Genomic DNA, 14841 nt, shown 5'->3' on the forward strand with positions numbered 1-14841 from the left:
CAAGTGCAGGACGTGGTCAGGGCTCCCGTGGGAAAGACAGGCGTCCGCGACACATGGAGGGCCTGGCTTTGGGGTCGAATTTGTTCCATGTGCAAGCTGGTGGGTCATGTCCAGGGCCACGGAAGTGCGCAGACCCTTGATCCCGTATTTTCATTCCTAGAAATTTGTCTTGAGAAAATAATTCTAACGAAGGGAGGAAAGGTGTGTTGATAGCAGCCTCACCCCGAGAGCACAAACAGCAAGAACGCCCGCCATCAGGACGGTGTGCCGACCGGCAGCAGCCACGCCGGGTGGAGGTGCGGCGAGAGGGAGGGCGGCCACGGAGCCACGTGGAGGCTGTGGCAGAGCTGGGGGGCGGAAGAAGCTGCAGCGTGAGACCCAGGGGAGCCTGCTCTCTTCCTGAGGCCCGTCCCCTGCTCTCCGGCTGGGCTGTCCCTCTGCTGGCCTCCACTCCGGCCTCGCTCTGGGGTACGGTCAGTGTGGCCACCACCACGCGGACCCCACGGTCTCCACGGACGCACGTTGCACATGGCCCCGTGAGTGTGTCTGCTGTATGAGGGGCTGCAGGGCCCCCCAACCCACCGCCAGCCCTCAGATCTTAGGGCTGGAGGCTGACCCCCCAGCTCAGGCCAAGACACAGAGAGGACCGAGCTGGGCCTGCGTGTGTGTGGCTGCCCGGGCCTGTGGCGGTGCCGAGGAGTGGAGGCCCGGCCAGGCCCTCGCCCCAAGTCCCACTGTGCTTCTGGCCCCTGTAATCTCCCCCACCATGTGCGTCCACAGCCTCCTTTGCAGACGGTGAGCCCCGTGTGTGCCTGACCTCCAGTGTCCCCGCGTCCATCACGGGCCGCAGCCTGCACCTCCCTACTGTTTGTGCCGTATCGCTGGCTGGGCACGGGGCAGGTCACCTGTCCTGCAGGCCCACGTGCAGACGCTGGCTCTCTGACCGCAGGTCAGGGCCGGGCTGCACGCTGTGTCTGCGTGGGCGGGGCCTCTGTGGAGGAACCAGGGCGCCCTGTCATGGGGGGCTTTGGAATTTGACAAGTCACCCTGCTGGCTTCGAGCAGAAGGCCCGTTATGCAACACGGTGGGGGGGGACGTCTGCCCCAGTGTGTGGGGGGGTCACCGCGCTGTCCTCTCGGGTGGCCCCCGGCGTTGGTCATCGGGTGTGGTGCTGCCGCGAGGCCGGCCACTGTCATGTGTGACCATCAGCACCGCGCGTGCGGCGACCCGCCCGCTGTTGAGCGCGGGGCACCATGAGGCCTTCCGATTTGCTCCACGCCACCCGCTCGCCCTCCCCAGCCCCGCCCTGTCGTGCTGTCATTCGTGTGGCAGGTGGGGAAGTGGGCGCAGAGAGGGCCGGCACCCCCGTCAGGGCCCCGCTGCGGGCGGCCCCACGGGACACGGACCCGCGGGGCTGCCTGCGGACACCGTCCTGGGCCCTGCCTTCGGGCGCGTCTCCCTTTCCCTTCCGCTGTGTCCCCACGGCTCCAGCGCTTGCTGCCCGTGGTGCACGTGGGGCTTTGGTTGGGCTGACCAAAGCTCAGCCCCCCACGTGGTCACTCCTCAGCTGTGTGAACTTGGCAAGTTTCCTGACCCTCTGAGCTCCCGGGTCCCCCTCTGTGATGTCGAGATAAGGCCATTCAGTCCTTGCTAAGTAATGAGCAGCAGCAATCGTAGCAACAAATGAGCACGGGACTCCCTGGGAGGACCAACAAGGTGTCCCCGCGTCCTCAGGCTTCACGCATGTCCCCAGTGGCTTGTGTGGGATTCCCTAAGGGCCAGGTGGCCCTGCTCCATCCCACACTGCCTTCGGGCCTTGGTGTTTCCGGTGATCGTTTCTGGAGCATAGAAGGTGCCTCTGGGGGCGAGAGCATATACATGTCTCCCACGGCCATGGGGGTGACCCTGCGGACATTCTAGCTTTCTGTTATCCCGAGCCCGGTGCGGCTGACCCCGCAGGTGGGGCAGGGTCCAGGGAGGTCTGGATGTGCTAGCTCATCTCCACATGGCCCCAGCCCTCCCCAGGCCAGGTGGTACCTCACCGTGCACCCCAGACCCTGCACACGTGTCCCCATGTACCAGTCACCTGTCCTAATACTGTCCTTGTCCTTCAGGGCAGTGCTCAGGTGACTCACCCGTGTCCTCAGGGCCAGGCTGCCCAGGGAGGGCCAGCAGAAAGTGGGCTCCAGGAGGGGAGGCTGAGGACAGCTTGGGGACCACCCCTGGTGCCCTCTGACCTCCCAGCCCCGTGGGCCTTCCTGCCGGGAGGCACCTTATACGGCCCCGTGGAGCAGAGAGATGGGAGCCCAGGGCCTTCCTCATCCTCCAGCCCTTCGCTCCAAGATCCTGGCTCACTTAGACTTCAAGGTCTGCATCAGCTCTTTACACGGCAGATTTTTCTGGAACCTTGGTACGTCCCACTTAATGTTTGACTCCTGTGGGTCAGTGTGTGTGTGTACCTATAATTAGTGTGTATGACTGTGTATTAACTGTCAGTCACCCCTTTCCCGGTATGTGGCCTGACCCCGTGTCACCGGTAAGATCTGGGAGGCTTCAGGGGACATGCACGTCTGGGTCAGACCTGCCGGAGAGGGTCACGCCCTCGCCTCGGACAGACTGGGACCGGGTCCGTGTGTGATCGCCCCGGAGAACGTGGCCGGAGCCCTCCTGCAGCCCCACTGGCTTTGTTCTGGATGATTCATTTTTCCAAGCTGTTGAGTAAAATAAGCAGATTCATATGCTAATGGAAATGAAGAAACAGTTTATTCTAAAGGGAGCCATGCAGTTTATGAGCAGCAAAGAGCCTGGCGTCAAGTGGAGCCACGCAGTCTCCGTGGTCCCCAGGCAAATTAGCATGTCCATCCCTGTCCATCTGTCCAGACCGGAGCGGGGGCACGCTGGGCGGTGTCACTTCTGTGCACGCACACTGCCATCGGCCAGACTCGGGTGCCTCGGGCTCAGCTGCGTCTGCGGCCCTCCGGTTCGGGGCGGGCGAGGGAGTCTGCTGGGGTGCATTGCTGAGCTTCCCTCTAGAGGGGTTGCACTGAGGCGTATTTGTGCCAGGAAACCAGGGGGGACTTCCAGGTCCTTCCCACCTGGCGGGGGGTAGCTGGCTCTGCATTTCCCACACGTGCCGTTCGGTTCCTAAACTGGACACCACATGCAGGGGCGCACACGTGCATATATGCACACACATCTGCATGCTAGCACACGCGTGTGCACTATGTACACACGTGTGCATGCGCATACAGCATCACATACGTGTGTGCACACACAAACACACTGTCCGATTCAGTCACTTATGGACACATGGTTGACAGCTTGAAGCATGAGCACCTTGGCCGTGGGAAGTGCTCGTGGCTCTGGTGAGCTGGTTGAACTGGGGTCCACTGAGACCCTCACGCTCATCCCCTGTGGACCCCTGATGGGCAGGAATGGGAGGAGTGAAATCGGGGTGGTTACACCAGTCCTAGGACTCCCTTGTCGTCAGGGAGGTGGAGCGAGCAGGCTGCCCGGCCCCAGGCCCATTGCCCTCATGCCGATGCCACGCTGGGTCCACACCTGCGCAGACTCTGTTTCTAAGCATCTGTGTAGCCATGACCAGTTGGGCCAGGTGGACCAGGGGCCTTCCAGTCCTGTGTGTCTCCATCCCTCCATCCATCCTCCTTCCTGCCCCGGGAACCTTCACAGAGCTGTGGGTGGTCCTGCACCATGCTGGGTCAGGCTGTCAGACAGAAGACCCCCACAGCCCACCACAGGGACAGCAGTGGGGGGGCTGTGCTGTCCTGGAGGAAGAGGCAGAAGGGGGAGGGGGTGGAAGAGAGGGTTTCCGGGAGAGGGGATGCCTGCATGGGGGAAGGGAGACTTGGGGGGCAGAAGAGTAAGGGGGCAGAGCATCTTAGAAGGTGTGACCCCCAGGAGCATCGGGGAACCCAGGTGGGACTTCTGCTGCTGGAGCAAATGGGCAGGGAAGGGGGACAGAGCTCAGAAGCTTCTGGACCTGGGTACCAGCAGTGGCCCCTTACCCTGGCCTCCTAGGAGGCTACGGGAGTGGTGGTGGCGGGGTAGGGGGCCCGTTTGGAGGGCGGCACTCACCTGGTGGTGCAGAGAAGAGCCAGGAGACAGAAACTCCCAGGCCTCAGTCTTCCCATCTGTGAAAGGGGCTCATGCTCCCTCCCTGAAGGAGGGCCCTGGGGCTTGATGAAGTTGTTAATACAAGTTACCTGTAATTAGCAAGGGCTCCGTGATGGCCTTTCCTGCCCTTTCCCTCCTCACGGGGCCTCACCTTACGAGCTTGTCCAGACGACGCTGTCACCTTGAGCGTTCTCTGCCTCTCACGGTTGTCTTCCCTGGCGGACATCTTCAGAACTGTGGCCTGGAGGGGGTTCACACTCCTGGCCGAGGGCTTCCCCCGGGGCCATGGTGCTGCCCCAGGAGCTGGTGCGGAGCCACGCTCACACAGAGCCAAGTGCTCAGGGAACGTTAGCTGATTAAAAGTCTTCCGGGCCTTCTGGAGAAAGATGCGGCTGTTTGGAGGATTCATGAGAAATCACAGGAGTAAAGCACCATTACCCTTCTGGAGAGTAAATGAACTCAGCAAATGGCTCAGCGTTCTGCTTGTTATTAGGTCCGAGTGAGCTCAGAGCCTGATTGCCTGGGAGCCCGGCTCCCGGCCCAGCCTCGGGGGCAGATCTTCACGGGGGAGACCCCAGGCCGGGGCAGCTGGAGAGCTCCCGGCAGGCTGTGCTCACCTGTTTTCCTGGGACGAGGATGCCTTGCTGGACTCGGGTCTCATGCTAATTCCTGCCTGTAAAGTCAGCGTTCTGATTGAGGACTCCACTGAACAGGTGGAAGTTGGGGGGGGGGGTGCGCTCTGTGAACTCGGACGCACAGGACGCACCCCCGAAGGTGCACCAGGCTCTGCGTGAGCTCCGAGGCATCGCGGTGCCCTTGGTGTGAGCTCCGGGTCCCAGTGCCGACGTGGCCCAGCTGCAGAGCTGCTCCAGGGGAATGAGGGCGTCTGTGGGCTGTGTCCCCGGGGAGGGGGACCTGCTGGGCCTGGCAGGTGGTCCCGTGGGCTCAGGGGCCCGGGGAGAGGGTGGCCTGGGAGGCCGAGTGGACAGAGGATGTGATCCCACTTAGGGCAGAATGCCCTGGGGCTGGACAGAAATGAGGAGGCCAGAATTCAGGCTCCAGGATGCCGTACTCTCATGGGCTTTACGGGCCAAGGGGGCAGGTTCGCGCTTGGGGCTGCTGGGGACACCTGGGCGAGCAGCTGACCTGTTAGAAGTTGGGTTTGGTGATTGTGGCTGCACTGTCTATGCTTGGCTGTTTCCTCGTGCTGTCGAGCACCTGCCCTGGGGCACTGCACCCCGCTCGGTGCCCACCTGCCTCTGCAGGAGCAGGTGCCTTCCGGAGCGCACCCGGCACTCACAGCGGGGGAGGGGGACCCGTGCTGGTGCAGCACACTTCCTGACTGCTCCCCGTTTAACCTGCAGCTCATGGCACATAGCATTTGCGAGGCTTCTGGCCGACCTGGGGTGTCACTGTCACACCCCGATTCCAGGTCAGGCCCTGGGGCTGCTGTGCGGTGGGGACGCAGGTTTACCTTCTACTGCCATGTGGACATGGTGGGAGCATCAGGTCCTGCCTGCAGCCTGGCATCTGGAGGCCCTTGCACAGGGAGCGTCAAGCATCGGGCGCAGTGTGTTCTCTGTTGATCTATTTGGAGAAACCGACCAGGAGCTGAATTGAGAGGCTCAAGGAGCCCAGCCGGTGGCAGGGTTGAGACTCGAACCCATGCCTCCTGCCTCCCAGCACTGCTCACCCTCCGCCGTGAGTCCTGAGACTCCATAGACTGGGGAGGACACACACCCTTGCAGGCCGAATCGGGGCAGGCAGGTGGTCCTGGCTGGATGCTCCCCAGTGCCCACAGGCCTTCAGTAGCTGCGTACTCACCACTGGGCCTGGGGGTGCTGAGCTGGGGCCCTGCTTCCCGCAGCTGCATAGGCACTTCTGCTGGGCATCTCTGCTTCCAACAGAGTCCTCTGCTGATGGGAGGAAACTGGGTGTGATGTTTGTGCAAACGCAGCTCAGCAGCCTTCGCGATCTGCTGTTCTCCAACAATGCTAGAGGTTGTTAGGAATGAAATGCAGGGGGCTCCTCCATCCACAGGCTCGGGAAAAGGTATGCGAGTCCTCACTAGCCCTCCCCCATGCTGCGCTGTGGGCACAAGGCAGGAGGTACCAGGCTGGGATGCATCGGGGAGGGTCTGAAAAGGGAGAGCTGTGCTGGAATGACAAGGGCCACAGGGGGCAGTTACAGGTGGACTGCTAGACTCAAACCCCAGCTTCTCATGATTCCATGTCCCAGGGGTACTCAGAACCTGCACCGTCTGAAAGAGGTTCCTGAGAGCCTCTACCAAGGACTCTGGTGGGAATGAAGGGGCCAGTGTGCTCAGCACAGCAAGGGCTCAATCCAGGAGCTGCTCATGCTGCTGATGGTTTACTATAGTGCTGGAGATGATGACGATGGTGATGGTGGGTGATGATGGTGATGTGATGGTGACGGTGGTGTGGTGATGGTGGTGATGGTGGTGATGGTGGTGTGGTGGTGATGGTGATGGTGGTGATGGTGGCGTGGTGGTGATGGTGGTGATGGTGATGGTGGTGATGATGATGGTGGTGATGGTGATGGTGGTGATGGTGGTGATGATGGTGATGGTGATGGTGGTGATGATGATGATGGTGGTGATGGTGATGGTGGTCTGGTGGTGATGGTGGTGATGGTGATGGTGGTGATGGTGGTGATGGTGGTGATGATGGTGATGGTGGTGATGGTGATGGTGGTGATGGTGGTGGTGGTGGTGGTGGTGGTGGTGATGGTGGTGATGGTGATGGTGATGATGGTGATGGTGGTGATGGTGATGATGGTGATGGTGATGATGGTGATGGTGGTGATGATGGTGGTGGTGGTGATGATGGTGATGGTGATGATGGTGATGGTGGTGATGGTGATGATGATGATGATGATGATGATGGCGATGATGGTGATGATTAATTAAGATGATGGTGATGAATGTGCTCACTTCAGCACATATACTAAGATGACGGTGATGATAATGGTGGTGATGGTGATGGTGGTGATGATGATGGTGGTGATGGTGGTGATGATGGTGATGGTGATGGTGGTGTGGTGGTGTTGGTAGTAGTACTGATGGTGGTGGTGATGAGGAGGCCTCTTGAGCCTGAGGAAGCTAGATCTGCTGAGAGTAAGTGTAGAGTAGCAGAGAAGACTTTGCAGCCAGACCCCTGGGCCTTTGAGGTTTCTGGAATGTGCTCCGGAAAGGGAGAACCAGGACTGAGCATCCTCCAGGCTCAGTGTAGTGCCGTTGTGTGGCAACATCCATTTGTGCCCTCTTCCACACTGCCCTTCACAGGTCATTTGGGAGGAAGGAGAAAGAAGCAGCTGACCAGGCTCCATGGAGGGGTGGGCCCAGCTGTGGGCAGGGATGGATCAGTGCTTAATCGAGTTTGGGGCCAGCTCTAATTACTGCATGACCCTGGCAGCGACGTAGCATATTCTGTTACCCAAATGACTAAAATGAATGTGGGATCTATCAGAATCCCAGGGGAGACACTTCCCCCACTGGAGGGGTCAGAGGGACCGTAGGAAACCAAGGCTACCCCACGGTCCATGAGCATTGCACACACCTGCATCCAGATCCGCATGTCTCTGGGCTGGGGCCACAGGAGGGAGACCCCAGAGGAGGCCGTCACAGGAGACCAAAGCCCCTTTGGCTGGAGAAAGGGTGGTGGGCTACAGGGCAGGCTCCTCCTGGGCTCCCTTCTGCAGCCCCAGGCTGGTCCACTGGGTGTGGAGGCTCCGTGTATGTCTAGGGCAACCGCTCTCTGAACAGTCTCAGGCACCAGCTCTGCCTCCTTCTCTGACCAGCTAGTCACGGGCGGGCAGCAGTGTTCCTGGGACGTTCCTGGGACTTAAATCATTTGAAAACTCCTTTTAAGGGGAAACTACTTCCTTGGGCCCCTCACTATTGACCTAAATCGTTTTTATTGTAATGTTGCAGGAATATGAGCAAACGCCAAGCTGGGAACCCTCACCAGAGCATAAACTGGAATAAAGTGAAACCATTTACAAATTAAACACAACCAAAACTGCAAAACCAATAAAATTTAAATTTGCGGCATTCATTTTACAAGGCAGATGTTTGGGGAAGACATAGCTCTAGCGCTGTGCTCGCCGCAGGGACGTACCTGCAGGTTCGCTCCATGTTTAAATTTCCTCCTGTACTTGCTTGGAGGCTGTGAGGTTGGGGATGCTGATCACGCATGGGGTCACGTTGTATGAAATCGTGCTGATCATTGTGCGTCTTTGTGTGTCGTGAGCAGACCTTATATTTCATCTAGAGCCGTCCAGAGGCATTCCCAGTACCTGCCCGGAGCTTCTCATGCACCTAGACACATTGGCCTCGCTGCATGATCCAGTCACGACGGGGGCTGGGGACAGAGCCCTGCATGTGTTCTGCCACACGCTCTCCTCCTGGACGGGCGGGGAGCAAGCAGCGCACGTGTGGGGTGTGTGTCCCCGGGCGCTGCGCCCCACGGCCCTGGGGCAGCCTGCCATGTGACACGAGGTGCCCTAGCACTCACCCCCTCTCCCTGTGCAAACCCTGAGGAGCCTCTTCTCCCTGGTGTGGGATGACACCCGTAAGAATGGGGAGTGCCGCCAGGATGGCCAAGCTGATTCCCGGTGGGGGCAGGTCCCTAGCTTTCTCTAGAAAAGGCCTTGGAAGGACGATGCTGTGACAGCCGTCATTCTGATGTCATACAAGTAGCTGGGGGAGACACTGGTCCTTTCTGTGTGTCTGAAGTCCAGACTCTCGTGGGAGACGGTCATGGGGCCCCGACGCCGGCTGGGCCCTCTGCAGACCCCGTCAGGCTCTGCCTCCTCCCTGGGGGTTGGTGCTCGGGGACAGCGGCTCAACCCTGGTCTCAGGCAGCTGGTCACTGAGGGGGACCCCGGGGAGTGTGGCGGGAGGGCTATGTGCGTCGTGCCCCCGAGCCGCTGTATGAGGGGCAGAGAGCAGGGGCCCTGACTGCACCCCTGCATGGGGCCAGGGACTCCACAGCTGGACTCGCCACCCGTCTTGGCCCCAGATGAAAGCTTCCGGCTGCTCCAGGAGAGTACCAGGGGCTCGGTGGAGAGCTTACCCTTCAGTCATGAGAGCGTCCAGCTCAGAGTGATGGACGCAGACCCCACCCCTCCGGCTCCGAGGCCCCATGCCCCCCGCCCAGTCCTGCTCCAGGCAGGGAGCCCCCTTAGCTGGTCCTTCTCGGGGTCCAGCTGGGGGCAGGGGCTGGTGGAGAGAGTTTCCTGGCTGTGTTCATCGGTCCCCGCTGCGTGCGGCACTAGGCCCTACGTGGACCGGGTACCACACCACCCCTGCATCTCTCGCAGGAAGATAGCGCTTCCCCAGCGCACTTGGGTCTGTGCCCCAGGCCGGATCCTCAGGCAGGCGAGGCCGGGTTGCTGGTGGGCCGGGAGGACCCTCCCTCCAATCCCGCCGCCGCCCTGCGTGAGCGGGCATCAGCACGGCCCTGCTCTGTCTCCGAAGGGCTGTCCTTTCCCTTGAAGGCAGTTCACTCCCCTGTCCTCTCTTGGAAGTGTCCGTGCTGCCCCCATCAGGCCCCTGTCACTCTGGGGCTGCCCTGATCTGTCTTCAGCCCCATTCACGTTCACGGCCTGCCCGAATGTTGTTCTGGCAGATTGGCCTTCCAGCAGATGGACCGGGGCCATCTGACATGCTGTGTCTGGGACTCGCACGCTCTCCGCTTCTCGGCTGTTCTCCCTGACGCCTGGCACCGGCTACCACTCGCCGCTCTCCCGAGACCAGGGCGACCGGCCCTGGCCAGCCATCGCCTTGCTGTCCCTCTGTCCCCGTAATGCCGGCCCAGCACCGTCAGTGTCCCGAGCTGGCTGCCCGCACGGTGCCCACAGCTCCCGTTGTTGACGCGTGCCTGGGCTGAGGCAGTGGGAGACTGAGGCAGAGCTCCTGTCCCAGAAGCACCTAAATGTCCACACGCAGGGCGGCCTGGAGCCTCAGCCTGAGGCCCTCAGCTCTCGGGGCAGAGCGTGTGGGCGGCGCGGTGAGCTCACTCCCCCGCCTGGCCGGCAGCAGGTGCATGGGGCGCACGCTGTGGCTGCAAGCCTGTTCACGAGCAAGACGTATTCGGGAGTGCTGGGTGCCTGGTGGCCTCTCTGGGGACACAGGGCAGGTGGGGACACGCCGAGGGAGAAGGGGGTGGCGCCACCCCAAGGCCAGACGGCGCCCTGTCAGAGGCCCGGGGTTGGTGCAGTGGCTCCATTTCAGCCCCCACACCCGTCTGCACAAGCTGCTCTCCCCGGGCCCAGGGACAGGCACGGGCGACGTGGTGATGACCCCTGATGTGCCGCGGGCCGAGGCACCTCCCCTGGCTGTGGCACACGGCTGGCTGCCACCAGTGTCCCCAGAGGCCCGCAGTCAGCCACTGTCGCTCATGGCCCCGTGCACCCCCTCCCGGCGCTGGAGCGTCTCGGAAGTGGTGACGTGTGGCATGAAAGGTCCCTTTGTCCCTGCGATGTGGTGGCCAGTGCTGTGCCTCCAGCAGGAAGTGGGCTCAGGCAGGGTGAGCGAAGCCCAGCAGCAGACAAAAGGCGTGTGTGCTCAGCAGCGGCCCCGCGGTGCCCTCAGCCGACCTGGCACCCGGCACGCCCAGGCTGCCCCACGGCATGGGGGAGGGGGACAGTCAGCGACTGCTTGTGCGTGCACACCTGTGTGTGCGCTTGTGAACACGAGGTCGATACGTGTGTCTGTGCGCTTGTGAACACAAGGCGGGTACGTGTCCGTGTGTGTGTGTGCACTTGTGAACGGACAGGTGGGTACATGTCCGCGTGTGTGTGTGCGCGCTTGTGAACAGATGGGTATGTGTCCGCGTGTGTGTGTGTGCACTTGTGAACGGACAGATGGGTACGTGTCCGTGTGTGCTGTTTGCATGCCCGTGGGTCTGTGTATGCATGTTTGCCTGTGTTCACACATTTCACCATGTGTGTACGTGCGCACGCGTGTTTGGGTGCGCAAGCGTGTACATGTATGGTCAGATGCGTGGCTGCAGTGTGGGCGGGACTCGTGTGCCTCCCCCCCGGAAGGCTGTGAGGACCTGGCCCCCTGTCCTGCCTCGCTGTCCCTCTTTCTGGCCTGTGGCCACGGTCACACGTGGTCACACGTGCTGGGGGCCAGGGCTGGGGGCCACGTGCTCCCTCCCACGTCTGCCTGCTCTCAGCTGAGTGCACGACGGTCAGGAAGGCGTGGAGAGAGCAGCCCCACGCTGCTTCGAGCGAGGCGAGCGGGCCCAGTGGAACTGAGGGTGGCGTCGCGGGGCGAGGGGGCCTCGGCCGCGGGCCAGGTGGGGGAAGGAGGCTGCCGTGAGGCCTGCAGACGGGTGAGTCCCGAGGTCAGCGTCTGTCCCCCTCACGCCCCGGTCCGAGTGACTGCAGGCGGCCCGACCGTGAGGGCTGCGTGTCCGTGCGCGCTGACGGGCCGAGCCTGGGCCGGGTCCTTCCAGCGACACCTTCTCTGCCCCCAGCTCCGTGCTTCCCCTGGGGGACAGAGCACCAGGGTGAGCTCACGGCACTGCAGGAGGGAACCCAGGCCTGGCTCTGCCGCCTTCCCGCGTCACCGCGTGTCCTGCAGACCAGGCCGCCCAGCACGGGCCAGGCCCTGCCCTCACACGTGCAGCCCCGTTCGGGATGGCCCAGGCCCGGCGTGCGGGCCCTCGCGGGAGGTGCGAGCTCAGGCTCCCTGCCTCCAGAACCTCATTGCCTTCTTGCCACAGGAGGGCACATCTGTCCCCGAGACAGCCTTACTCCCGCTCTCGGGCCCTCAGCAGGGGCTGGGGCGGCCCCGGGCCTCCTGCGGGCTGAGGTTCTGCACCGCTGGCCCGCTACGATGGCCGCGTGCCCCTGGGTGGGGCTCGGGGGGCACGGCTGGGGTCGTGGCTGCAGATGCTCTTCGATCCGCCCGTTAGCCTGCTCCACCCCGCTCCTCGCGGCTGATCCCGGGGAAACTCCCCCTTTACTCGTCAGGATCGCGGCTCAGGCACCCCGGCAGGGTTTCCAGGGATTGGGCTGTGTGTGTGCTCCACGCCCGTAGCCTCTCTGTGGGCATAAGGGGTGCACGTGCGGGCACACAGCAGGCCTTTTGGGGCATCTGTTACTGTCACAAAACGGTGCATCTGGGAAGACGATGCTGCTCGGGGCTCCAGCAGGGATAGGAGCAGGGGAGGAACGAGGCCCCGGGGATGTGTGGGGAAAGGCGCCGAGCTCCTGTGCCGGCGGTCCAGAGAGGGGCTCCCGCCTGCACCCAGCTTCCCGTCCCGGGGTCCTGCCGGGACGGAGGCTGTGCCCCGGTGAGCAGAACCTGGCGCGTCCCCGCCCCGCCTGGGGAACCGTGCAGGTGCTCGGCTGGTGTGTTTCCTGTGCCGACTTCCCAGCGGGATGAGAAACACGTCCGCGGGGTGGGTCTCCCTCGCGTCACCGCCTGCGAGGCTGCGGGGACAGAATACCACAGGCCGGGCGGCCTCAGCAGCAGACGTTTGCCTTCTCACCGCCCTGGGGGCCGGGAGTTTGAGAGGACGGGCCAGCCGGCCCAGGTGCTGGCAGGAGGGCTCGCACGGCTCGGTGTCTCTACTCGCGAGGGCACTGATCCTATCAGATCGGGACCCCACCCTCATGACCTCACTTAACCTGAACGACTTCTATAAAACACTGTCTCCGAGGACCCCCACACCAGGGGTTAGGGCTTCACCACGTGACTCTGGGGGCACAGTCCCGTCCGTGGCAGGGCCTAGAAAGGAGCTGGTGTCAGGGTGACGAGCTGTTGTATCCCCTGGAACGGCCCGGAGACCCACACCATGGCTGGCCAAGCTCTCTCCCAGCCCGCTTGCCTTTTCCTGCCACCCCGGAGGGGACAGTCCGGTGTGGCAAGCACAGGGCAAATGCCCAAAGACGCATCTGTCCTCGCATGGCCTTGACCCGGACTCCAAATCCTCGTTCCTGGGAAATGGCAGGTTTTGTGGCTTCTCTAGCAGTGGCCCAGAGTTGGGGAGGATGCCGTGTTTGGAAGCATGCATGTTGATGACTTAGCTTTGAGCTAAAATAATGTCTGGCCCATGGTGGGCATCGGATCTGAGCGCCCAGACTTTGTAACTGGAGTACCCCCCTTCTCGTATCAGCCTTGGATTTATAAACGTGCAGCCAATCAGTCATACGTGCATTTAGAAGGACGTGCACTTGGTCCTAATTTGGAGAACAGCCCATTGTTCTGCGGGGGTCCTTGAGTGAGGGTTAAGTGAATACAATCATCCTCTGTTTCTGGACGCAGCCCCTGCTTCTAGGCCTTTCCGTCAGGGAGGAAACTGTCCTCAACACCCCTTGCTACCACTTACTGAGGGGCTGGTGGCAGAGCTGGACCCGGGGAGCAGCGCTAAATGGGGAGCCAGGGAGGAATAGCGGCCCGGCCACCCCGAAGGGCACCAGGCGCTGCCCACCGCCCTTCCCACCGCCGTGTAGGAGGGGGCTGCTGGTGCCACCCGGGGCGCCCGTGAGCAGCGGCTGAACGGCTCTCTTCTCTCCCGCAGCTCGAATCATCAAGACAAAGCAGTGGTGTGACATGCTCCCGTGTCTGGAGGGCGAAGGCTGTGACCTGCTGATCAACCGGTCAGGCTGGACGTGCACACAGCCCGGCGGGCGGATAAAGACCACCACGGTGCGTACGCAGCCCCGCTCGCTCCTCGCACCGGGAGGGCAAGCAGCCCCGGGCAGCGGGTACCCGTGGGCAGGGGGGCTGCATGTCGGCGGCGACGGGGAGAGTGGCAGTGGGCTTCTTGGTGCGGAGAGGCCTCCAGCCTCGCGGCCTCCCCTCCCCAACCCCCTCACCCTCTGGGGCCGGATCAGTCTGTCCCTGGGCTCCGTCAGACTGTCCCTATGGCAGATGGGCCCACCTGAAGGCGTCCACCCAAAAGGTAGCTCAGTGTCCACGCAGGGTGGTTGGTAACGTCGTCTCGTTTCTGGGGCGGAGGGTGTGCTCACGACTCCAGGCAGGAGGACGGGTTAGGATCCCCTCACGGCAGGTGAAGCCTCTTTAAAGAGCAAGGATTGGGGAGGGGCCTGGTCCTCAAGGTCGGCTCCTGCCCTGGGCACCGCGTGGTGGCCACTCTGCGCGGAGACCTCAAAAACCCCCAAGGGTGCCCTGGTCCCTCCCAGATCCTGCTGAGGGGCACACCGCATATGCTCTGTTCCAGGAGCCGGGACCCGCCTGGTCCCCGTGGCTGCTGACCCACAGGTTGGGAGGGAAGGGGGAGAAGGGGTTCTGGGGCCGCTCTCTGAGGTCCCTTTTCCAAAGGTAAGTTCCTCAAGGCACACGCTCGGCGGTGCGAGCCACGGGAGCCGGGACCTGCGTCCACTGGCTTGGGCGCTGGGGCTCCGCAGACCTCGGCCCGCACGGCAGGGGCCTCTCCTTCCCCCAGGCTGATTATCACCCCAGTCTCGGCTCTTCCTCATGAGCTCCACATAGAAACCTAGACCTGAAGTGGGTTGTGATCTCTTGGCCCTGATTCCCGCCTCTGTGCCTTGGCAATGTCCAGTCAGGGAGGTCTGGGGCCCCCAGGGAAGGATCCGGAAAGCTGGGCTGGCATCCGAGTCTCCTTGTGGGGTCGCGCAGGAAGGTGGGGGCTGTAGCCCCTCGGAGTTGGAGCAGAGGAAATCCCACGCGCTTCCTCCCTCCCC

At 62.4% G+C, this 14841-nt stretch overlaps 1 protein-coding gene across 3 annotated transcripts in view; it reads left to right on the forward strand.

Annotated features, from left to right (window-relative positions):
- The window catches only part of TAFA5 (TAFA chemokine like family member 5), a 195470-nt gene that overhangs the window by 150539 nt on the left and 30090 nt on the right, over positions 1-14841 (forward strand). For all 3 annotated transcript variants that reach the window (XM_036073115.2, XM_078076761.1, XM_036073116.2), the window contains exon 3: positions 13695-13822. In XM_036073115.2, coding sequence (XP_035929008.1) covers positions 13695-13822 — 128 coding nt within the window. The remainder of the gene's footprint in view (positions 1-13694; positions 13823-14841) is intronic.

Source organism: Halichoerus grypus, chromosome 6 (genome assembly GCF_964656455.1).
Source record: "Halichoerus grypus chromosome 6, mHalGry1.hap1.1, whole genome shotgun sequence".
In the NCBI taxonomy this organism is placed as follows: Eukaryota; Metazoa; Chordata; class Mammalia; order Carnivora; family Phocidae; genus Halichoerus; species Halichoerus grypus.